At 41.4% G+C, this 24628-nt stretch overlaps 1 protein-coding gene across 1 annotated transcript in view; it reads right to left on the bottom strand.

The window, feature by feature from the left end:
- Positions 1 to 1436: 1436 nt before the first annotated feature.
- Positions 1437 to 24628, bottom strand: part of LOC143793080 (macrophage scavenger receptor types I and II-like) — a 60963-nt gene continuing 37771 nt past the window's right edge. The window contains exons 7-10 of the mRNA XM_077279706.1: positions 13585 to 13638; positions 11911 to 12021; positions 7522 to 7701; positions 1437 to 2253 (exon numbers count right to left, since the gene is read on the bottom strand). Of these exons, the coding sequence (XP_077135821.1) occupies positions 2120 to 2253; positions 7522 to 7701; positions 11911 to 12021; positions 13585 to 13638 (479 nt within the window). The 3' untranslated portion in view covers positions 1437 to 2119. The remainder of the gene's footprint in view (positions 2254 to 7521; positions 7702 to 11910; positions 12022 to 13584; positions 13639 to 24628) is intronic.

Genomic DNA, 24628 nt, shown 5'->3' with positions numbered 1-24628 from the left:
ATAAATAACAGTCATCATGATGATTTTTTGGCTCTCTCCACACCATTGGAACACCAAATTTGAAGCTTTTTCTTTGTCCTTTGCTCCATTTTCGTAATAATTCGATACATGCTTTGCACACTATGTGTGGTGCCCAAAACTTGTCTTGGTCCCCAAGCATAACCCCAAAATAGGCAAAATACACTTTTTTTACGAAGTCTGTTATGTTTCTTCTACGTTTTGGCAGTGTGTATTCACCACAAATGTAACAGAATGAGTCTGGATCGTTAAGACAACTTCTTCTTGATGAGTTCATGCTTTTCACTGGAAAACAGACAACAACATAAAGTTAGTGCAAAAATCAAGCTATGAACAAACTTTTAGAACACTAATTAACACAAAACTATATTGAGAACTGCTCAGTTCAAGTACTAATCCAAAGAAATTAATGAGATGATGCGTCGCATTTACCAACAAGTGCTATAAATAAGATACCAAAAATCTCAAAAACTTGAGCCAATCTGGCAAAACTGATGACATATTCAGAATCAGCACCCCAAAAATACCCTAAATTCGATGAAATATCTTTGGCACCAAAAATGCTGTTGACCAGTGTTATAGTTCACTCAGTGTTTTGTTTTTTTTGGAGTGCCTGTAAACAGGCATTTAAATAACGAATGATTGGTAAAGGTTAAAGCTCAACTTTTGTGTTATAACTGGTGACTTCTTGCTTGACTTCTCACAACCATAGACTTAAAGGAAATCTGCAGCAGGATTTCACACTCAAAACTATTTATATACACTTGTAACTCTTTGTCAGACAAGTCCAGCAATATCTTTACAGGGCCAGTCTGTTCTTCCATTATGAGAAATCAGCGTTTGAATTGATATGAAAATGAGGCTGTAGATTTGAAGCCTCTGCCACTCCAGCTCTTTTCCCCGCCCAGCAACGCCTTCTCCTACTTGACTGATGGCTCCTTTACCTGAATTCATACAGCATAGAAGTTGTCAGTCAAGTATTATGAGGCCGCACTACTTGGCTAATAGAGCTGGAGTGACAGAGTCTTCAGCTCTTCTGTGTCATTTGTATATAAATTCAAATTCTGATTTCCTGGTAAATAAGGAACTGACGGCCATATAATGGTATAGCTGAACTTATCTTTGAAACAGCTACATGTACATATACTGTAAATAGGTGGAGTCATGAAATCTTGCTGACAGATTCTTCTTTTTAAAGCTATGTACACTTTTGTATCTTTTTTCTTTTCAGTGCATGAAATATGTAAAAAAAAATTGTAATTAAACGTACTAGTTTTGCATCTGTAGCCCAAGTTAGTCAATGCCTTCAAGTGTCATTACAGGATGCTGTTTTTTTGACTCCTCAGTTTAGATTTATTATGATCTGAATTGAGCTTAGATGGACTGTCATTAATTACGCTAAGCATTCAGCTGCTTTTAATGTATTTTAATGCATGCAAGCTGCAGAAAAAAAAAACAAATTTAAAAGTATTGCTTTATTTTTTTACATAACATACAGAATACCAAAAAATACAAGTATACCAATTGCCTCTATATTAGAAAATTTTCTCTGATTATAGCTGAAAAAGTGTAAACAAAAAGTTAGTGCTTCGGTTTCTAATCACTTCTTTCTACAAGATATTAACAATTAAAGTTGGAAAAAATGAGTTTTTTCTATATTACTTAAGAAGCATTTACAGAAATTTTTTGGATGAGCCAACATTGACCAAAACTGAAAATAGCTGTAATGGAACATTAGTATTAAATCAGAACATTTTCAAGTTGCATTTTGATAAAAAAATAATGTACTGTTATGAAAAGTCTGTGTTTAATTAATTAATACCACATATTCTGACTCTTCAGCCAAAATCAGAGCTCCTCACAAACATATATGCATAAAATTAGCAATTTCTTCAATTTTGTAAATTTTATAATGAGTGGAGGTACAATTACTTCATTGCTGCACCATTTCTCTGTAACCATTTAAAAGCATATTGATGCAGTAAATTGGTCAGCATCGACTTGTAATTTGTAAATTTGCAGTCTATCTATCTATTACTGACTGGAAATTATATCAGTTGCTAAAACAAAAAATAAATGTTGATAAAAATAAAATATATGTTTATACAGCACATATGACTCCAACATCTTCCCGATGAGAGCAGTCTGTTAACCCCCAGCCTCTGAATGTACAGTCTTTGATAGACCTTTCACCTCCATGACATTGAACATCATCCATCCATATTTTGCCATATCCTGAAAACAGAAACAGTTATTCAGTTATTCAGGCAAGGAAATTACAACACGGCATTATATCAGCTAGTGCAAATCAAAATATTTCCACAAACAATCATATGGTATGCAAACTATGGAGGCTGACCCTGTAGCTGTTTGGGGGTTACTTAAAAAAAAATGTGGGGCAGCGTTTGTTAGTCCAATGTGATTTGCTATTGAGTAGCAAGAACTTGGGAAGAGCTCTCTGGCATGCACTTCCCCAGACGATCAGACTGATACCTAGCCCCGACCTATTCAAGCGCGCTTTGAAAACCCATCTCTTCAAACAAGCCTACCACACCAACTACTCAGTAAACTAACTTTGCCCTGTTCCCTCCTTTCAAATATTACTCTGAATCTGCACCCTACTATTCATCTGTCTCCACACCCTCCATGCACACGATAACTGCACTTGATACTTGACTATTGCACTTAAACACAAGGGCTGATGACCGAATCATGCAGCTTTGTATGAAAATCCCTATGTATTATAATTGCCAGACCTGAAATAACAAGCACTTTTCACCTATTGTGTCCCCCCCATTTCCTTGTAGATTGTAAGCTTGCGAGCAGGGACCTCACCCCTAATGTCACTGTTTAAATTGTCTTAACTTGTATTGAATTTATTGTCTGTACATGTCCCCGCTTAATTGTAAAGTGCTGCGGAATATGTTGGCTCTATATAAATAAAAAATTATTATTATTATTATAAATTATTAGCTCTAGTCTACAATGGGGCTAACTAGTTAGCTAACACGTGCCAATTTGGCTAAGGGAAACATACACATGGCCCAATTCGTCAAAGTGATTATGCCTGGAGTAAACCGCTTTTGGCATTTTCTCACCAGTTTTGTCCAGCTACACCAAAATGGGCAGAGCTGGAGAAAGACTCGGTGGAATAGGAGTATGAAGCCACAGCACTTTTTACTCATGACGGGCTGTGGTGTACCTTATGCCAGTAAGATTTGTGGAAAGATGCATAAAGTTGCACACCACTTTTTAGATGTGCCTGATACATTATGTGGCGTGTTCCTCTTAATGAATGAGGTGCCTCTGATTACAACACACCCCTTATTTAGACAGGCATGAACAAAACCAGTCTTAGTGCTATTTTTTCGGTAACAAGACCTGTAATAACTAGTTTCCTATTCAGTTGTTTTGCATTAATATTTTTAACATTACATAACATTTTTTGTGGATTTACAACACACAGCAATGCCCCTTGTGATCATGTATAAATTTGAATTGCCCCAAAATTTGATCTGCTAGCCCCTTTCTCATTTTTGCATTTGTCAGTCAAATGATGTGACATCCTCTTTGACCAATGACCACCAAGTCTTTTCAGACCCGCATATCTTTCTCTTCAACAATAATTGAAATAAGAGCCTCGAAGAGATCAAGTCAGGATGAAACCAGAAGTAGTTATTGAAGATGACTCCCAGATAGTAATGTGCATTGAGCTAAAAGTTATGTTCCACATTTATAGGGTACAGAAAAAATATATACTTGTATGATGTTAGCCAGTAGATAGAAAAATATTGAAATTTGAGAGTCATCATCAGTAGTTGATACATTTTCATAGCTAACTGTAAAGATGGTAACAAATAGCAAGCTGTCCAGACTACTAAGGTCTCTTCATCAGGCATAATATGATGCAAAGACTAAAGAATCACATATTTATACACAACAGGGTATAGAATAGTGCAGTAAAGAGACAAGTGATGTGAAGCAGAACTATCAGGATGGAAAGGAGAGAAACAGTTGTGGCAGTAAATATTGGAGCTGTTCCTAGATAAGGAGTGTGAAAGTGTTATTGTCCTCTGAGGCCTAGTCTAGGGTTGTGATGCCCCAGGAGAACTGGGGAGCACATTGCTTAATTGATGTAAAAAGACATAACTCCATGTGACACATTCATTCCTGCTCAAATGTGTCAAAAGGTCATGAATCTGTCAAAGGTCATTCAAAGTTTGTTTCCCACACTCTTCTGTGTCTCTGAGATTGGAAGTTAACTTTTAGTACCAGCAATTTCATGTCCATGATGTTGTGGTCAGGAATACAAAAATGTTTTGCTATGGGTAGATCTATTCTTTGATCTTTATTTGTGTGGTGATGATAATTTATCATTGTTCTAAGCTTTTGTCCAGCTTATTTTTTTTTCTGATGAACTTTGATACATGTGTTCATCATGTGTCTATTTGGTGACATCATTTGAGCGCCTACCACTATAAATGTAACCACACTGTGTTGTAAGTCTATGCTTTATTTTGTCCTGATGAAGAAGTCTATAGCACTTCAAAAAGCATTGAATGAATAAAGAATATCCGCCTGTCTGGACTTGGATCTATTATAAGGGTATGCCAGCAGTACATATTATTCACAAATCCTCCTTATTTGTGTTCAATCAGTGATGGCACTGGGTTTTCCGGGGCTTGTGTGATGTTGTTATGACACATGAGCCCTGCAGCCAATAAGTTTCCCTATCACCTCATTCAGATGAAATAGAAATTTGGGAGAAGTCAGAGGACAGCAGCAGCTATCAATTTTTTCTGATGACAGCTATGTCTGAAGGGAGTGATAGGAAAATGACTGCTGATTGGCTGCAGGGCTCACGTGGCATAACAGCGTCACATGTGCCCTAGGAGAGCCAGTGCCATCACAGTTGACACTGGAGGTGAGTGTAGGTGTTATTTTACAAAGGGAAATAGAATATATAGTACCAATTGAGAAGGGGTTGTCCGATTAGTGGAAAACCCCTTTAATGAAGAAAGCACTGGAGTATGATGTGCCTAATTCATTAAAGGGTTGCTGCGCTATTTTTACATTTATGATCTATCCTAATGATATCAGATCCATGGGCTTCTGACACCTGGCAACAGCACTGATCAGCTATTCTCAGTGACAATGGCAGCTGGATGTTCGCTTTTGCAGAGCAGTGCAGCACAGCTCCATCAGCTGTGCAGTGAACATGGCAAAGTATTGCAGATTCACTTCCATTCATTCAAAATGGAGTACCTGTCAGCAGTTACTACACAGTTGATGGCACTGTGCCGCTTTATAACTGTCAACATCCGTCCGCTACCAGCACAGCGACATATACCGCACACAACCCTGACATACTGGCCATGTACCACACACAGCTCAGACACACTGGCTGTATACCACACAGAGCCCTGACACACTGGCTGTATACCACACACAGCCCTGACACACTGGCTGTAAACTGCACACAGCATTGACTCACTGCTCATATACCGCACACAGCCCTGACACACTGGCTGTATACCGCACAGAGCCCTGACACACTGGCTGTATACCACACAGAGCCCTGACACACTGGCTGTATACCACACACAGCCCTGACACACTGGCTGTAAACTGCACACAGCATTGACTCACTGCTCATATACCGCACACAGCCCTGACACACTGGCTGTATACCGCACAGAGCCCTGACACACTGGCTGTATACCACACAGAGCCCTGACACACTGGCTGTATACCACACACAGCCCTGACACACTGGCTGTAAACTGCACACAGCATTGACTCACTGCTCATATACTGCACACAGCCCTGACACATTGGCCGTATACCACACATAGCCCTGACACACTGGCTGTATACCGCACAGAGCCCAGACACACTGGGTGTATATCGCACACAACCCTGACACACTGGCCGTATACCACACACAGCCCTGACACACTGGCCGTAAACTGCACACAGCATTGACACACTGCTCATATACTGCACACAGCACTCACACACTGCTCATATACCGCACACAGCCCAGAGACATTAGCCGTGTACCACACACAGCCCTGACACACTAGCCGTATGCTGCTTACAGCCCTGACACACTGGCCATATGCTGCTCACAGCCCTGACACACTAGCTGCATACCATACACAGCCATGACACACTGGCTGTAAATTAAAGACAGTACTCACACACTGGTCATATACTGCACATAGCACTCACACACTGCTCGTATACCACAGTCAGCCCTCGCACAATGGCCGTCTCCTCTACACGGCACGCATATTCTGGCCATACTATCTCCTCCATTGTCTCAGTCTACCACCCTAACCGTATCCTGCTAATGACTTAAAAACTAAAATCCTCAACAATCCGAACCTCCCATTCCCATGTCCAAGACTTCTCACATGTTGCGCCAATTCGTTGGAATGGACTACCAGGACCATTCAATTAATTTCCGATACCAACAGTTTTAAGCGTGGCCTAAAATCCTAATTTGATGGCACCATATCAATGTCATCAGCTTTGGTTCATCAGGATGCAATGGTTGGGAGTGTGTGACTTCAAAGGACTGTCCTGGCTATTTTATCAAGAAAAAAAAGGGGGACCAGAAGAAACGATCATTAAGAGGGCACCAAGTATGGTAACTATACATTTGCCGTGTGCAGTCAAATTGTACATTTTAACTGGAGAGTCACTTTAAAAACTATTTGCAGAGCAACAGAACTTAACTTCAGTTGCAGCCTGACAGATTTATTATCCAAATGTCTTTTGCATTAAACAGATTTTAATGATTATTACATTATATAATGGAGTTACTAGTGATCTTTTTATCTGATTTAAAGGGTTAGGTCCATCTTCCCGTCTTTGTCTTCCTCCCGACTTGCTGGTTGCTGGGTGGTCAGGCACTCCTGCTTAGGTGACAGTTCAAACCAGTAGCATCATCATGTAACTGGCCTAAACTGGCTGCATTCACAATGCTGCTACACTGCAGCTCTACTTCCACAGCATAAAAATGACAGTGAGACTGGAGAGTAGTAGCTGGAATTATGAACAAACCACATTCTCCAGTGTCACCAGTGGCAGTGCTTACAAGCTCACTAGTTTGTAAGCTCTATGCACGTCTTAGGTTGATCCCCCTTGGCATGGAGCAATGGAAACAAAGAATAAAAGAAGAAGGTAAGCAAAACTGAAAGATAAGAAGATGGGAATAATGTCTGTAAAGCGCTGTGGAATTAATGGGCTGTATAAATGAGTAAAATAAATAAATGGGAATAACCATTCAACCAACCAAGTTATAACCACGTAGAAGCATCATTATCATTATTTTATTATATTTAATTGAGTGAATATAAATCCATCTTGTTTGCTCTAGTGATGGGTTCAGATATAGCACAAATCATACATTGATAAAAAAAAACATTGTTTGTCTTACAAACATTATTATAAGAGTAACAAATGAACAAGAAATTCTTAACATAAAATAATTACCTGAACCAAATCTATTTTGTAAAATGTAAATAGAGCGTCCATATCCCAGCATCCTGCACACCACATTACCATCCAGTAAGTCAAAATAATCATCACATATTGTACCCCACTGTCCATCGTGAAAAACTTCAACTCTTCCTTCATTAGGCTTTGTCCCACCGACAAGTCGTACAGCTGAATCTGTTTACCAGATAATCCGCTTTATTAGATGTTCATACAAATACATTTACATTTCTAGCTTATAAGCATACAGTTAGGTTCATATATATTTGGACAGAGACAACATTTTTCTAATTTTGGTTATAGACATTACCACAATGAATTTTAAACAAAACAATTCAGATGCAGTTGAAGTTCAGACTTTCAGCTTTCATTTGAGGGTATCCACATTAAAATTGGATGAAGGGTTTAGGAGTTTCAGCTCCTTAATATGTGCCACCCTGTTTTTAAAGGGACCAAAAGCTGTATATAGTCACATAAGTATACAGTGGGGGAATGAAGTATTTGATCCCTTGCCGATTTTGTAAGTTTGCCCACTAACAAAGACATGAACAGTCTATAATTTTAAGGGTAGTATAACATTGAGAGATAGGATATCAAAAATGAAATCCGGAAAATCACATTGTATAAATTATATAAATTTATTTACATTTTGCAGTGAGAAATAAGTATTTTATCCATTATGTTATACAGGAAAAACAAATATCTTTGTACCGTATTAGCCAGTAGATAGAAAAATATTACAATTTGAAAATCATCAGTGGTTGATACCTTCCAATGGCTAACTGAAAAGATGGTAAAACATTGCAAGCTTTCCAGACTACTCAGCTCTCCACATCAGGCATAGAATAACACAAAGTTTGAAGAATCACATATTTATGCACAAGACCTAGGAATAAAAGTTAAGAAGAGTGAAGTGAAACAGAACAATCAGTATGAGAAGGGGAGAAACAGCTGTGGCCGTAAATATTGTAACAGTTCATAGATAAGGAGGAGTATGAAAGTTGTATTGTCCAATGACAGGACAGTTAGCCATTAAAAGGTATCAACCACTGAGGACTCTCAAATTTTAACGTTATGTTATATACATGTTTATTTCATTTGTGTGAACAAAAAAACAGAGAGAAAAAGTCAACTTGGACATAATTTCACACAAAAAAATTATCTGGACAAAATTGTTGGTACACTCAGCTTAACCCCTTCATAACCCGAGCTTTTTTTGAAATTTTTTTTTCTGCTCCCCTTCTTCTCAGAGCCATAACCTTTTTATTTTTCCGTCAATATGTCCACGTGAGGGCTCATTTTTTGCGGGACAAGTTGTACTTTTGAATGACACCATTGGTTTTACCATGTCGTGTACTAGAAAACAGGAAAAAAGTGCAGTGAAATTGCAAAAAAGTGCAATCCCACACTTTTTTGTTTGGATTTTTTCCTAGGTTCACTAAATGCTAAAACTGACCTGCTGATATGATTCTCCAGGTCATTACAAGTTCATAGACACCAAACATGTCTAGTTTCTCTTTTATCTAAGTAGTAAACAAAAATTCCAAACTTTGCTAAAAAATATTGTGCCATTTTATGATACCTCTAGCGTATCCATTTTTCGTGATCTGGAGTTGGGTGAGGGCGGCTTATTTTTTGCGCACTGAGCTGATGTTTTTAATGATACCATTTTGGTGCAGATATGTTCTTTTGATCGCCCGTTATTGCAGTTTAATGCAATGTCGCAGCGACCAAAAAAACTTAATTCTGATGTTTTGACTTTTTACTCGCTAGGCCATAAAGCGATCAGGCTAATATATTTTTATTGATAGATCAGGCGATTCTGAACACAGCAATACCAAATATGTGTATGTTTCATTTTATTTTTATTGTTTTATTTTAAATGGGACGAAAGGGGATGATTTGAAATGTTATTTTTTTCATTTTTTTATTTTTATATTTTTAAACACTTTTTTGTTTTTACTTTTTGCCATGCTTCAATAGTCTCCATAGGAAACTAGAAGCTGGCACAACTCGATCGGCTCTGCTATATAATGGTGATGGTCAGATCGCCTCTATGAAATAGAATTGCTGACTTGCTATGAGTGCCGACCACTGGGTGGTGCTCACAGCAATCCAGCAGTGACAAACATAGAGGTCTCCAGGAGACCTCGGGTTGTCATGTCGACACACTGGTGACCCACGATCACATGACACGGGTCACCGGTGTGCGTATTTCCAGCATGATTGCCGGAAGTGCCATTTAAATGCCGCTATTAGCATTTGATAGCGGCATTTAACTAGTTAATAGCCGTGGGTGGATCGCAATTCCACCCGCGGCTACTGCGAGCACATGTCAGCTGTTCCAAACAACTGACATGTCCCCAGAAAGGGAGGGACACCGACATCGGCGTACTGTTACGCCCGATGTCAGTAAGGGGTTAATATTTGGTTGCACACCCTTTGGAATAAATAACTGCAATCAATTGCTTCCTATATCCATCAAAAAGCTTCTTAAAGCTCTCAACTGAAGTTTTCGACCACTCATCTTTTGCAAACCTCTCCAGGTCTCTTATATTTTAAAAGTGCCTTTTTCCAACAGCAATTTTAAGATCTCTCTGCAGGCGTTCAATGGGATTTAGATCTGGACTCATTGCTGGCCACTTTAGTACTCTACAGTGCTTTGTTTCCATCCATTTATGTATGCTTCTTGAAGTATGTTTGGGGTCTTTGATCTGCTGGAAGACCTATGACCTAAGATGCAAACCCAGCTTTCTGACACTGGGTACTACATTGCCACCCATAATCCTTTGGTAATCTTCAGATTTCATCATGCCTTGTACACAATCAAGGCACCCAGTGCCAGAAGCAGCAAAACAACCCTAAAAATATTTGAACCTTCACCATATTTGACTGTATGTATTGTTCTCTTTCTCTGTAGGTCTCATTCTGTTTTCAGTAAACAGTAGACCGATGTGCTTTGCTAAAAAGCTGTATCGTGGTCTCATCTAAACAGAAAACACTTTACAGAAGGATTTCGGCTTGCTCACATACATTTTGGCAGACTTTATGTCTCTGTGTCAACAGTGGGGTCCTCCTGGGTCTCCTGCCATAGCGTTTCATTTCATTCAAATGTTGATGGATAGTTCGCACTAACAGCAAGAGGAAAGAAAGCCCACACTTTGAGCCAGTCCAGCTGCAGGATGCACTTGCGTATTAGGGGTTGCTGGTCGGTTTGGTAACTTTACATCGGTTCACCATTGTGTGGTTATGTTTATTGCTTACCATTTGGCTCTTTATATATTTTTTGTGTACATGCTAAAATGCTCGATATACAAGAGACTTGAGTAGCCCTTTGTGGCCTCTTATGTTTATTGTTACTCTGTTTCTGAGCCATGTTACCACATACTTGCCCTTCATTGGCGGCTAGGACATATTGATGTATTTGGTGGGGTGTATATACTAACTATTTTTTACCCCCTATGACCAGCCTCAAGCTTTGGACATTTACCTATAAGGTTTGCAATTGATTTGCACTATATTTGCCTTATTTGGTACTAGGGTATGCTGTCTATGCAGTTTTGGATGTACTGAGAGTATCACTATATTTATTTATTAAATCTAGTGTGGGCTACTAACCATATTGTGGGTTGTGTTATATGGCAAAGTTTTGCCTTTTTAAATTGTTTTTAAAACTGTATGTGGTTTGCTGTATTTATATTGTTGTTTGAATAAAATTGTGTTTGATTACTATTATCATAGTTTTGTGTGGTGATCCTTCATATTATAGACCTGGTCTGTTTCTTTCCTCTTGCTTTATTGGTTTATTACAGGTCTTGTTGTGATCCCACGACTCGTGGTGCCCCCTTAAAATTATTTTAGTTCGCACTAACACTGATGCACCCAGAGCTTGCAGTGCAGCTTGAGTTACTTTAGAACTTGATTGGGGCTGCTTATCTACCATACCATCTGTGCCGTCCACATCCATCCATGTCAATTTCTCCCCTTTTTATCTGGTTTAAGGTGAGATTTTCATATTGCCCACACCTGTTGCTTGTCACAGGTGAGTTTGAACGAGCATCACATGCTTGAAACAAAATTGTTTACCCACAATTTTGGAATGGTGCCAATAATTTTGTCTGGCTCATTTTTGGGGTTTTGAGTGAAATTATGCCTTTTTTCTCAGTTTTGTTGTGCTGTTCCAAAACACGCAAAGGAAATAAACATGTGTACATCAAAACATGTGTAATTTTGATTTTTTTCTGGAGAAATATTTAATTTTTTGGAACAATTTCAAGGGTGCCAACACTTCATCTATTAGCGATGGATCTTGTTGAAAAGAAAACAATAACATCAGTGTAAACAAATTCTAAAATCAACTCATTAGGGAAACAATATATTACTTACCCACTGGTGTAGAAGTAGTTATGTTTCTAGTAGGAACACCTTGTGTTACAGTTTCATCTCTTTCCCCTTTATCACCCTTTTCCCCTTTCTGACCATTTTCACCTTTATTACCTGTCAGATTCACAATGAAACAATATTCACAGAGTTTAAGAAAAGTGTCAAGAATTTACGATACTTACAGTAGGTAAGTGGAACTTGACCTAAACTGTGTTTGTCTGGATTAGGAAAATCATTTCCCTTCGGTGGTGGATGCATGTGTATATAGCCCGTATGATGTAGTAAATGTGTCAATTTCATTCTTAGGGTTGGTCTACAAATTGCAGTTTGGAGCAAATTTGTGGTGCACTTCACAAATCTGAAACAATTTAAAGTACATTAAAATGTACAGAGTTAAGTGTTGCAAGGAGTTTGTATGTTCTCCCCGTGTTTGCGTGGGTTTCCTCCGGGTTCTCCGGTTTCCTCCCACATTCCAAAGAAATTCTGATAGGAAAATTAGAGTGTGAGCCCCATTGGGGACAGCGATGATAATCTATGTAAAGTGCTGTGGAATAAGATAGCGCTATATAAGCAAAGCATAATAAATTAAATATTTTCAAATGTTTTCAAACTCCAATCTTTAAACATGCCTCAATCACACCTATCCTCAAAAAGCCCTCTCTTGACCCAGCCTCTTTACCTAGCTATCGCCCTATATCACTTCTCTCCTATGCCTCAAAACTACTGGAACAACACGTCCATCTTGAACTATCCTCCTATCTCTCTTCTTGCTCCCTCTTCGACCACTTACAATCTGGCTTCCAGTCACACCACTCCACTGAAACTGCCCTAACTAAGGTCACCAATGACCTATTAACCTCCAAGAGCAAGCGACACTACTCTGTCCTCCTCCTCCTGGACCTGTCCTCTGCCTTTGACACAGTGGACCATTCCCTATTATTAAAGACCCTCTCATCCCTTCGCATCACAGACTTGGCCCTATCCTGGGTCTTGTCATACCTAACAGACTGGACATTCAGCATCTCCCACTCACAAACGACTTCCTCACCTCGCCCCCTTTCTGTTGGAGTCCCGCAAGGTTCAGTCCTAGGGCCCCTGCTCTTCTCCACTTACACCTTCGGCCTGGGACAGCCCATAAAATCTCATGGCTTTCAGCAACATCTCTATGTCGGTGACACACAGATCTACGTCTCTGGACCAGATATCACCACCCTACTAACCAGAATTCCACAATGTCTGTCTGCTATTTCATCCTTCTTCTCTGATAGATTTCTATAACTTAATATGGACAAAACAGAATTCATCATCTTTGCCCCATCTCACACAACCTCCCCAACGGACGTATCCATTAAAGTAAACAGCTGCCCACTCTCCCCAGTCCCACAAGCTCGCTGCCTTGGGGTAATCCTTGACACTGATCTCTCTTTCAAACCACATATCCAAGCTCTTTCAACTTCCTGCCGACTTCAACTCAAAAATATTTCACGGACCCGTACATTCCTCAACCAAGAATCTGCAAAAATCCTGATAACATTTCTTTAATAAAAAAATGAAGTTTTGAAATCTTAAACAACCTTAATTTTTTTCTTTGCATAAGTCAACTACAAATCTTTATGATATGATTTTATTTTATACATACCTCTATGGCACAGCTATATATAACTGCATCATGCTCACCTCGTAATCCTGGTAATCCTATAAATCCTTGCTCTCCCTTTAACCCAGGAAGACCTGTAAATCATAATATGCATATGCATTTAAAATATTGTCTTTAATTAAATTGTCTTATTTATTGTACATATTGAAACATTGTTTAATCTATCAGACATTGGTTACTTGTTTTGGATTTATAAACAGGGATGGGCTCAGACTCTCCAGCACCACAGATAGTCTCTCAGGCTTTGGAATTTAAAATTTGATGTATGATGCCACATATGAAATTGGAATCATAGAGAGGTAATTGGTTTATTCAGAAATATATATGGTGACTTAGTATTAATCTGTGCAACTAGAAGAGGCAGGCCGATGTCACACTTGCAACTGCAATGCGAGAAACTCGAGCACGTTTCTCAGCTCAATACCCGGCATTGCCGTTGGCACTCGGGACCAGTGAGTTCAGCTGCATAGAAATACATGCAGCTGCACACTACGGTCCCAAGTGCCGGCGGCAGTGCCGGGTATTAAGGCGAGAAACACGTGCAGGTTTCTCGCATTGCGGTTGTAAGTGTGATATCGGCAGTACAAAGAGGCTGTTCAGCAGCACACAGAAACCCTGAGGCTCCATAATTCGGCATCTGATGAAGAATGCCAAGTAAGTAATTGAAGACATTCAAAGGTTATTATTATTATTATTAATTATTGTTATAGCGCCATTTATTCCATGGCGCTTTACATGTGAGGAGGGTTATACATAATAAAAACAAGTACAATAATCTTAAACAATACAAGTCACAACTGGTACAGGAGGAGAGAGGACCCTGCCCGTGAGGGCTCACAATCTACAAGGGATGGGTGAGGATACAGTAGGTGAGGATAGAGCTGGTCATGCAGCGGTTTGTTCGATAGGTGGTTACTGCAGGTTGTGGGCTTGTTGGAAGAGGTGGGTCTTCAGGCTCTTTTTGAAAGTTTCGATGGTAGGCGAGAGTCTGATATGTTGTGGTGGAGAGTTCCAGAGTAGGGGTGATATGCGAGAGAAGTCTTGTATATGATTGTGGGAGGAGGAGATAAGAGGGGAGTAGAGAAGGAGATCTTGTGAGGATCGGAGGTTGCGTGTAGGTAAGTACCGGGAGACGAGGTCACAGATGTATGGAGGAGACAGGTTGTGGATTGCTTTGTACGTCATGGTTAGGGTTTTGTAGTGGAGTCTCTGGGCAATAGGGAGCCAGTGAAGGGATTGACAGAGGGGAGAGGCCGGGGAATAGCGGGGGACAGGTGGATTAGTCGGACAGCAGAGTTTAGAATAGATTGGAGGGGTGCGAGAGTGTTAAAGGGGAGGCCACAGAGCAGGAGGTTGCAGTAGTCAAGGCGAGAGATGATTAGGACATGGACTAGGGTTTTTGCAGATTCTTGGTTGAGGAATGTACGGATTTGTGAAATATTTTTGAGTTGAAGTCGGCAGGAAGTGGAAAGGGCTTGGATATGTGGTTTGAAGGAGAGATCAGCGTCGGGGATTACCCTGAGGCAGCGAGCTTGTGGGACTGGGGAGAGTGGGCAGCCATGTACTGTAATGGATAGGTTTGTTGGGGGGGGTCGCGTGAGATGGGGGAAAGATGATGAATTTTGTTTTGTCCATGTTAAGTTTCAGAAATCTAGCGGAGAAGAAGGATGAAATAGTGGACAGACATTGAGGGATTCTGGTTAGTAGGGAGGTGATATCTGGTCCAGAGATGTAGATCTGTGTGTCATCAGCATAGAGGTGATACTGAAAGCCATGAGATTCTATGAGCTGTCCCAGGCCAAAGGTGTAAATGGAGAAGAGCAGGGGCCCAAGGACTGAACCTTGTGGGACTCCGACAGATAGGGGGCGAGGTGAGGAAGTGGTGTGTGAGTGGGAGACGCTGAAGGTCTGGTCTGTTAGGTATGATGAGATCCAGGATAGGGCCAAGTCTGTGATGCGAAGGGATGAGAGGGTCTTTAATAATAGGGAATGGTCCACTGTGTCAAAGGCAGCCGACAGGTCGAGGAGGACAGAGTAGTGTCGCTTGCTCTTGGTGGTTAAGAGGTCATTGGTGACCTTAGTTAGGGCAGTTTCAGTGGAATGGTGTGACCGGAAGCCAGATTGTAAGCGGTCAAAGAGGGAGCAAGAAGAGAGATGGGAGGACAGTTCAAGGTAGACGTGTTGTTCCAGTAGTTTGGAGGCATAAGGGAGAAGTGATATAGGGCGATAGCTAGATACAGAGGATGGGTCAAGAGAGGGCTTTTTGAGGATAGGTGTGATGGAGGCATGTTTAAAGCTTGAGGGGAAATCACCAGTTGTTAGTGATAGGTTGAAGAGATGGGTTAGGGTTGGGATGAAGACTGTGGTGAGGTTTGGGATGAAGTGGGATGGGAGCAGGTCAAGTGCACAGGTTGTGAGATGCGATCTTGAGAGTAGAGTGGAGAGTTAATCTTCTGTAATGGTGGAGAAGTTGGTTTTGGAGGTGGAGGGCTGGGAAGTCGGGAGGAAGGGCTCTGGGGGTTGTTGACCAAAACTGTCTCTGATGTTCTCAATCTTCTGCTTGAAAAATGAGGCAAAGTCTTCAGCTGAGATAAGTGGGGAGGGAGGAGGTGCTGGGGGACGGAGGAGAGAATTGAAGGTGTTGAATAACTGTTTAGGGTTGTGAGACAGGGAGGATATGAGAGATGAGAAGTAGGTTTGTTTAGCTGTGGCGAGTGTGGTCTTGAAAGTAGTGAGGGACTGTTTGAATGCGATGAAGTGCTCGTTGGAGTGGGATCTTTTCCATCTGCGCTCAGCAGCCCTGGAAGCTCGCCTCAGTTCTTTGGTCAGACTGGTGTGCCAAGGCTGTCTGTTGATTTTGCAAGCTTTGGTATGTGTAAGTGGGGCAGCAGATTCCAAAGCTACAGCTATTGTGGTGTTATATAGAGCAGCAGCGTCATCCGCATTGTGTAAGGAACTAATATCTGTGAGAGGGAGGAGGGATTCAGCAGTAACCCCAAAAATGTCTTCAATGCCTTATCATAGCGCTGTACAACTCAGTTTGTATAACACCATTATACAGTATGTTTGTGTTCAAGGGTCATAAAAACATATGTGATCATTACCTCTGTTAAATAGAGTGAGGAGAGTCAACTAATGTGAGCTGTCCTCTGTATTCTGTGTGTGTTTAAAATAGTTAAAAATGTGTCATTTTACATTTCAGGATTCATATCACTCATTATCCACCATCACTTAAACAATTTATAATGTGTGAATAGAGGGCAAGCCTGTTGAGTGCTAATGTCATTTATCTAGCAGGAAACTATCATAATCCAGACCTGAGATGAGAGTGATGGAATAGCCTGTGGCATAGAGACACGCTGGAGACAGAGATAAGTTCACTAAGTGCTTTTGCCAATATGAGGTGAAAATGTAACGCTATCTCTTAGAAACACAATAAAAATCCATGTTGAAGGCTGATAACAAGGCTTGTTCCATACATCCAACTTTCTTAATTTCTACAGGCTGTTACAAATGCTTCAAGACTTCATTTTGAAAATGTAGCAAAAATCACTTACCGTATATACTCGAGTACAAGCCGACCCGAGTATAAGCCGAGACCCCTAATTTTGCCACAAAAAACTGGGAAAACTTAATGACTCGAGTATAAGCCTAGGGTGAAAAATGCAGCAGCTACTGGAAAATTTCAAAAATAAAAATAGATACCAATAAAAGTAAAATTAATTGAAACATCAGTAGGTTAAGTGTTTTTGAATATCCATATTGAATCAGGAGCCCCATAAATGCTCCATAAAGTTTATGATGGGCCCCATAAGATGCTCCATATTAAAATACGCCCCATATAATGCTCCATACAGTTTATGATGGGCCCCATAAGATGCTCCATATTAAAATATGCCCCATATAATGCTGCACAAATGTTGATTATGGCCCCATAAGATGCTCCATACAGACATTTGCCCCATATAATGCTCCACAAATGCTGATTATGGCCCCATAAGATGCTCCATAGACACATTTGCCCCGTATAATGCTCCACAAATGCTGATTATGGCCCCATAAGATGCTCCATACAGATATTTGCCCCCATATAATGCTGCACATGGCCCTATACAGATATTTGCCCCATATAATGCTGCACATGGCCCCATAAGATGCTCCATACAGATATTTGCCCCATATAATGCTGCACATGGCCCCATAAGATGCTCCATACAGATCTGTGCCCCATATAATGCTGCACATGGCCCAATACAGATATTTGCCCTAGAGTTGAGTGACTTTTACTTTTTTCGGATCGAGTCGGGTTTCGCGAAACCCGACTTTGTCAAAAGTCGGGTTGGGTGAAATCGGCCGAAAATTGCGAAAAGTCGGGGGCCGACTGCAACACGAAACCCAATGCAAGTCAATGGGGAATCAAAGTTGGCAGTGAGAGGAGGACAGGAAAACACCTACAGTGCCCATTTTAATGCCAAAAACATCAATTCTTATTACTAAAGCTTGTCAATCTTAATTTACTTTATAATAATAGTTAGGCATTGAAAACTGGGGGTCATTTGGCTAAACTTGTGGGGGGCTAGGGCTGGCTCAAGATTTTCGTGGGCCCAGGAAGTGCAGAATACATCACGGCGGAAGAGCAGGGAGAGGTAAGCATTTCAACTTTGCAAGTGCTGTGATCCTGAGCAGGACGGCGGGTGGTGCCTCCCACTGGCAGAGAAACTTTTGTGTACTATGAGGGGCCCTGTGCCAGTGACGTCGCCAGTGAGTATGCCCCCCCACCTGATGAAGGGACCTGCACTTTCATCTGCAACTTCCTCTTTGTCCCTGTGTAAGGTGGTATAGTATGCGGGAAGGGGAACCTGACTTTCAGCAGGCTCAGATTCTGGCTGTGTAGAGTGCAAGGGGAATGTAGTGGTCTGGGTCAATGTACCAGCAGACTCATCAAAGGCTGGGCAATGGGCAGGATGAGGAGCAAACACAGATATAGGCCCAAATAATAAAGTAGGCTAAATGCAGTTCAAATGTAACAGGACTAAACAGGCGGCATTGCTTTGTTCAGTGGAGGAAAACTGTAACGAGTGGCACACACAGTTAGTAGACCCAAATAAATAAAGTAGGCTAAATGCAGTTCAAATGTGGTAACAGGACTAAACAGGCGGCTTTGTTTTCATGCTTTGTTCAGTGAAGGAAAACTGTAATGAGTGGCACACATAGTTAGTAGGACCAAATAATAAAGTAGGCTAAATGCAGTTCAAATGTGGTACCAGGACTAAACAGGCGGCATTGCTTTGTTCAGTGGAGGAAAACTGTAATGAGTGGCAGACACAGTTAGTAGGCCCAAATAATAAAGTAGGCTAAATGCAGTTCAAATGTGTTAACAGGACTAAACACGCGGCATTGCTTTGTTCAGTGGAGGAAAACTGTAATGAGTGGCAGACACAGTTAGTAGGCCCAAATAATAAAGTAGGCTAAATACAGTTCAAATGTGGTAGCAGGACTAAACAGGCAGCATTGCTTTGTTCAGTGGAGGAAAACTGTAATGAGTGGAATGCACAGTTAGTAGGCCCAAATAATAAAGTGGACAAAATGTCTGCCAAAAAAATGTTCATAAATAAACAGGTGGCATAGCTAGGTACAGGGGTGGACTCCTCTGCTGAGTAGCAGACAGTGATAGTAGGCGCAAAGTATTAACTGGTCTAAATGGAGGCCAGGGCCCCTGTATATTTTAACTATCATCTATCATTTCAACAAATTTGTATTGGCAGTGCCACTAAAGGATTTAACAGCACAGACTACACAGTGGTGGAGCAGGGAGAGGTAAGTATTGCAAGTGGTAGAGCACTGTTCGAGCTGGGGGGCTGTCGTGTGCATTCCTCAAAACACTGAAGGACTTGACAGAGGTCTTGTAGCTTCGACCACTGCACACCAGACAACTCCATGTCTGCCATCCAAGTGCCTGCCCGTGTATGTGTATCCTCCCACAAATTAATTTCAGCACGCCTCTGTTCGCACAGCCTCTGAACCATGTGCAGTGTGGAGTTCCACCTTGTTGCAACGTTAAATTATTAGGCGGTGCTGGGGAAGATTCAGCGATCGCTGACAAAGGTCTTCTGACCGAAACATTGCCACAGGAGGAAGAATAAAATGTGAGCTGCTTTTTCACTATCCGGTGTGGCGCTGTCCCTTTCTTCAGCTTGGATTTGGACTTTTTATCCGTGATGGACCCCCTGGTGAGGACGTGTGCCCTTATGTCCATAGAGACGATGTGATTATAGGGTGCGGCCCTACTATTTTCTTTTATGCATGCTGGTTAAATGTCTAAGTATGCACGTTGTATTTAAATTTTGAAGATTCTTCCCTCTGCTAAAGGTCTTTGAGCATTTCTTACAGATAACTTTTGACTGATCATTCGGATCTTGGTTAAAAAATTGCCACACTGCACTCTTCCTACTATGGAATACCTTTTCAGGCATTGCACGCTGTGCTACTTTCACCGGATGGCCACGCTGTCCTAAAACTGTTTTTGTTTTTGACAAATGTTTTTGGCCTGATACGGGCCTGCCAGATGACAGCTGTTGCGATGTAGATGGCTGCTGCGGATCATCCTCCTCCGCTTCTGAGCTACTGGCAGCGGCACCCTCTTCCCCCAATGGCTGCCAATCTGGGTCAACAACTGGGTCATCTATCACCTCCTCTTCAATGTCATGTGCACTTTCCTCTGTGTCACCATGTAAGATGCTATAGCGTTCGGGACGGGGCACCATAGTCTCATCAGGGTCAGATTCTGGCTCAGTACACTGTGAGGGCAATGTAGTGATCTGAGTCAATGGAACAGCATAATAATCTAGCTGTGGCTGTGCATCATGTACTCCATGTCCGATTCACCTTTCTAACCCAGGCAAGGTATGTGTAAAGAGCTCCATGAAGTAACCTATAGTGTCGCCTGACGCATCCTTCACTTTTGGTTTGGGTGAAGGACACAAGGAAACATCCTGTTCCTGACCGGGAGCATCCACTGACGACTAGCTGCTTTTATATTTGGAACTTTCTGAAGAGGAGGCGAAAGAGCTAGAGGCTGAATCAGCAAGGAAAGCCAAAACTTTTTCCTGCTGCTCCGGCTTTAAAAGCTGTTTTCCTACTCCCAGATAAGGGAGCCTTCGAGGCCTTGTGTAGCCAGACAATGACGCTGGCTCAACACCTCCAGCCTTACGTGCTATTGTGCTTTTGCCACTCTCACCAGATGCACCACCACCACCACCATCAGTACCAGCTGGCAACCACCGCCCACAGGCTCTTCCACCAGACTTCCTAATTTTTTGGAAATTCTAACCAAAATAACAACCGTTATATGGTACTGTAAAACAAGGTAGAAAGTGTATATAAACTTGTTGAGAATTTAAATCTCCCTTTTTTGGGGGGAGACTGAACCAAAACTCAGGCCCTGTGCATAAAACAACGCAATGTACATGGCAGAAAGTGGCTGGCTGATATACGACAAACTAACAGGACTGAAGTATATCCACTTTGTGAGAATTTGAATCTCCCTTTTTTTTGGAGACTGAACCAAAACTCAGGCCCAGTGTATAAAACAACACAATGTACATGGCAGAAAGTGGCTGGCTGATATACGACATACTAACAGGACTGAAGTATATCCACTTTGTGAGAATTTGAATCTCCTTTTTTTTTTGGAGACTGAATCAAAACTCAGGCCCAGTGTATAAAACAACACAATGTACATGGCAGAAAGTGGCTGGCTGATATACGACAAACTAACAGGACTGAAGTATATCCATTTTGTGAGAATTAGAATCTCCCTTTTTTTTGGAGACTGAACCAAAACTCAGGCCCAGTGTATGAAACAACACAATGTACGTGGCAGAAAGTGACTGGCTGATATACAACAAACTAACAGGACTGAAGTATATCCACTTTGCGAGAATTTGAATCTCCCTTTTTTTTTGGAGACTGAACCGAAACTCAGGCCCAGTGTATAAAACAACACAATGTACGTGGCAGAAAGTGGCTGGCTGATATACGACAAACTAACAGGACTGAAGTATATTCACTTTGTGAGAATTTGAATCTCATTTTTTTTTTGGAGACTGAACCAAAACTCAGGCCCAGTGTATAAAACAACACAATGTAAGTGGCAGAAAGTGACAGGAAGATATATGAAAAATACAAGGACTGTTGTACAATTTCAGTCTCCCTAAAATGATCTCAGGACAAGTATGGCAGCAATAAAAAGGACTGCTGCACACAAAAGTGTGGACAAATAAACAAGATAACTGCAGAAAGGAGCAACAGGATTTTTGCTTTTAAAAAAGCAGATGGTTTGCACAGCAGTGGTGCAAACAGCAATGCAGCTATCAGGGAGCCTTATAAGGCAGCCTAATAAGCTACAGAGCTGATGCACAAAAATATAGCCTCCACTGTTCCTGCAAAAAAAAGGTGGTGTTGGACAGTGGAAATCGCTACAGCGCAAGCAGTTTGGGGGTTAATCTTCCCTCCCTAACTAAATCCCTTCTTCTGATGAAGCTGCAGCAACCTCTCCCTATGCTAAGATCGGCAGAAGTAAGATGGCGGTCGGCGTGCACGCCCCTTTATAGCCAATCACTGTCATGCCCTTCTCTAAGATGGTGGGGACCGAGACCTATGTCATCACGCTGCCCACACTCTGCGTCCTCCTTCATTGGCTGAAAAATGGAGCTGAAAGCGTCATACGAAACGTGACTTTTGCGCGCAGATCGACGACCTCGTGGCCGATCCCACACTAGGATCGGGTTGGGTTTCATGAAACCCGACTTTGCCGTAAGTCAGCGATTTTTGAATTTGTCCAATCTGTTTCGCACAACCCTAATTTGCCCCATATAATGCTGCACATGGCCCCATAAGATGCTCCATACAGATATGTGCCCCATATAATGCTGCACATGGCCCCATAAGATGCTCCATACAGACATTTGCTCCATATGCTGTTGCTGCGATTAAAAAAAAAAAAATCGCATACTCACCTCTCGTCGCTCGGGCCCCCGGCACTTTCTATATTCACCTGCTCCACGTTCCACCGACAGGCGCCACTGTGTCTTCCACATCCTCTGCACTGACTGTTCAGGCAGAGGGCAGCACGCACACTTATCGCGTCATCAGCGCCCTCTGACCTGAGCGTCACTGCAGAGGATGGGGAAGACGCAGCGGTGGCCAGCGGTGGAACGAGGAGCAGGTGAATATCGCGCACTGCGTTATACTCATCTACTCCTGGTGCGGTGTCCCTCGTTCTCCGGCGCCGGCAGCTTCTTCCTGTATTGAGCGGTCGCATGGTACCGCTCATTACAGTAATCAATATGCGACTCCACCCCTATGGGAGTGGAGTCGGGTACATATTCATTACTGTAATGAGCGGTACCATGTGACGACGCACTACAGGAAGAAGCTGCTGGCGCCGGAGAACCAGGGACACCGCGCCAGGAACAGGTGAGTATTATTACACAGCTGCCGCTCCCCACTACCGACCCCTGGGTATGACTTGAGTATAAGCTGAGAGGGGTAATTTCAGCCTAAAAAAATGGGCTGAAATTCTCGGCTTATACTAGAGTATATATGGTATTTGTATTTTTAGCGCTCTTCATTAATGAACTATTGTTTAGGTGAATTGACAATTTTCTCTTCATAAGTAAAACAGCTAATCTTGGTAACAGTGAATCTGTATGTCAAAATTGCCAGCTGTGTGTATGAAATAGCCTAGAACAAGAGACACAAGAAATCAACTTAAAGAAAAAAAAATCTAATTTTCTGATGCGATAAGTCTGGCGATGTTTATGCCTCATGTGTATCTATGTCTATCTATCTATCTATCTATCTATCTATCTATCTATCTACAGTTTCTAGATACAATGCATAAGTATCATCTGACAAAGTATTAGAAAATTTTATTTATATATTTAGATATCCACATACAGCAAGTGAAATAATTATTGAACACGTTATCAATTTTCTATGTAAATATATTTCTAACAGTGCTATTGACATAAAATTCTCACCAGATGTTGATATCAACCCATACTATCCACACAGACAAAGAAAACCAACAATAGATGTCCATATATTATGTGTAAAAATAATCTTGAACACATGAAGAAAGAAAGGTGCAAAAATCCATGGAAAGTCATGACACCAGCTGAAATCTATCAGTAATTAATTATTATTTTAGAAGTGGAAGGAACATTTCACCATAAACCGGCCACAACCAGTTGTTCCCTGCAAGTATTTAGACAGTGGAGTGAAAGTAATTATCAGAAATGTTGTTCAAGAGCCAGTGACCACCTGTGGAGAGTTATCGAAAGACCTAGAATCAGCAGGTACAATTGTTTCAAATAAAACAATAAGTAATGCACTCAACCTCCATGGCTTGCATGCATGCTCCACCACTCATGACTCCATTGCTGAACAAAAAGTGTGTTCAAGCATGTTAAAAGTTTGCTTAACAACATTTAGACAAGCCTCTGAAATACTGGGAGAATACAGTCTTTTCAGATGAGACCAAAATTGAACTCTTTGGACGCCATAAAACACACCAGGTTTGGAGGCCATATCACCCTAAAAACAACCTTGCCAACAGTGAATTTTGTAGTTGGGAACATCATGGTGTTGGGCTGTTTTTCATTATACGGCACTGGCAATTTTCATATAATTGAAGGAAGGATGAATGAACAAATGTACCAAAGCATTGTTGTTGCTATCTACCAGGATTATGAAGATGAAATGAGGGTGAACATTACAGCATGACAATGATCCCAAACCACAACCAAGCAAACTCAATTGGTTTCAGAGAGAAAAAAATAAAGCTGTTAGAATGGCTCAGCCAATCACTTGACCTGAATCCAATAGAAAATGTATGGAACTAATGCTCAAAGTTCATACAAGGAGCACACAGGACATTCAGGATTTGTAGGGTGTTTGTGTGGAAGAATGTGCCAAAACTACAGCTGAGAAATGCATGCGACTAGTTTCTCCATACAGGAGGTGTTTTGAAGCTGACATCAACAATACTGGCTTGTGTGA

The sequence above is a fragment of the Ranitomeya variabilis genome, chromosome 1 (assembly GCF_051348905.1).
Source record: "Ranitomeya variabilis isolate aRanVar5 chromosome 1, aRanVar5.hap1, whole genome shotgun sequence".
In the NCBI taxonomy this organism is placed as follows: Eukaryota; Metazoa; Chordata; class Amphibia; order Anura; family Dendrobatidae; genus Ranitomeya; species Ranitomeya variabilis.
This window is presented reverse-complemented; position numbering and strand designations above follow the sequence as displayed.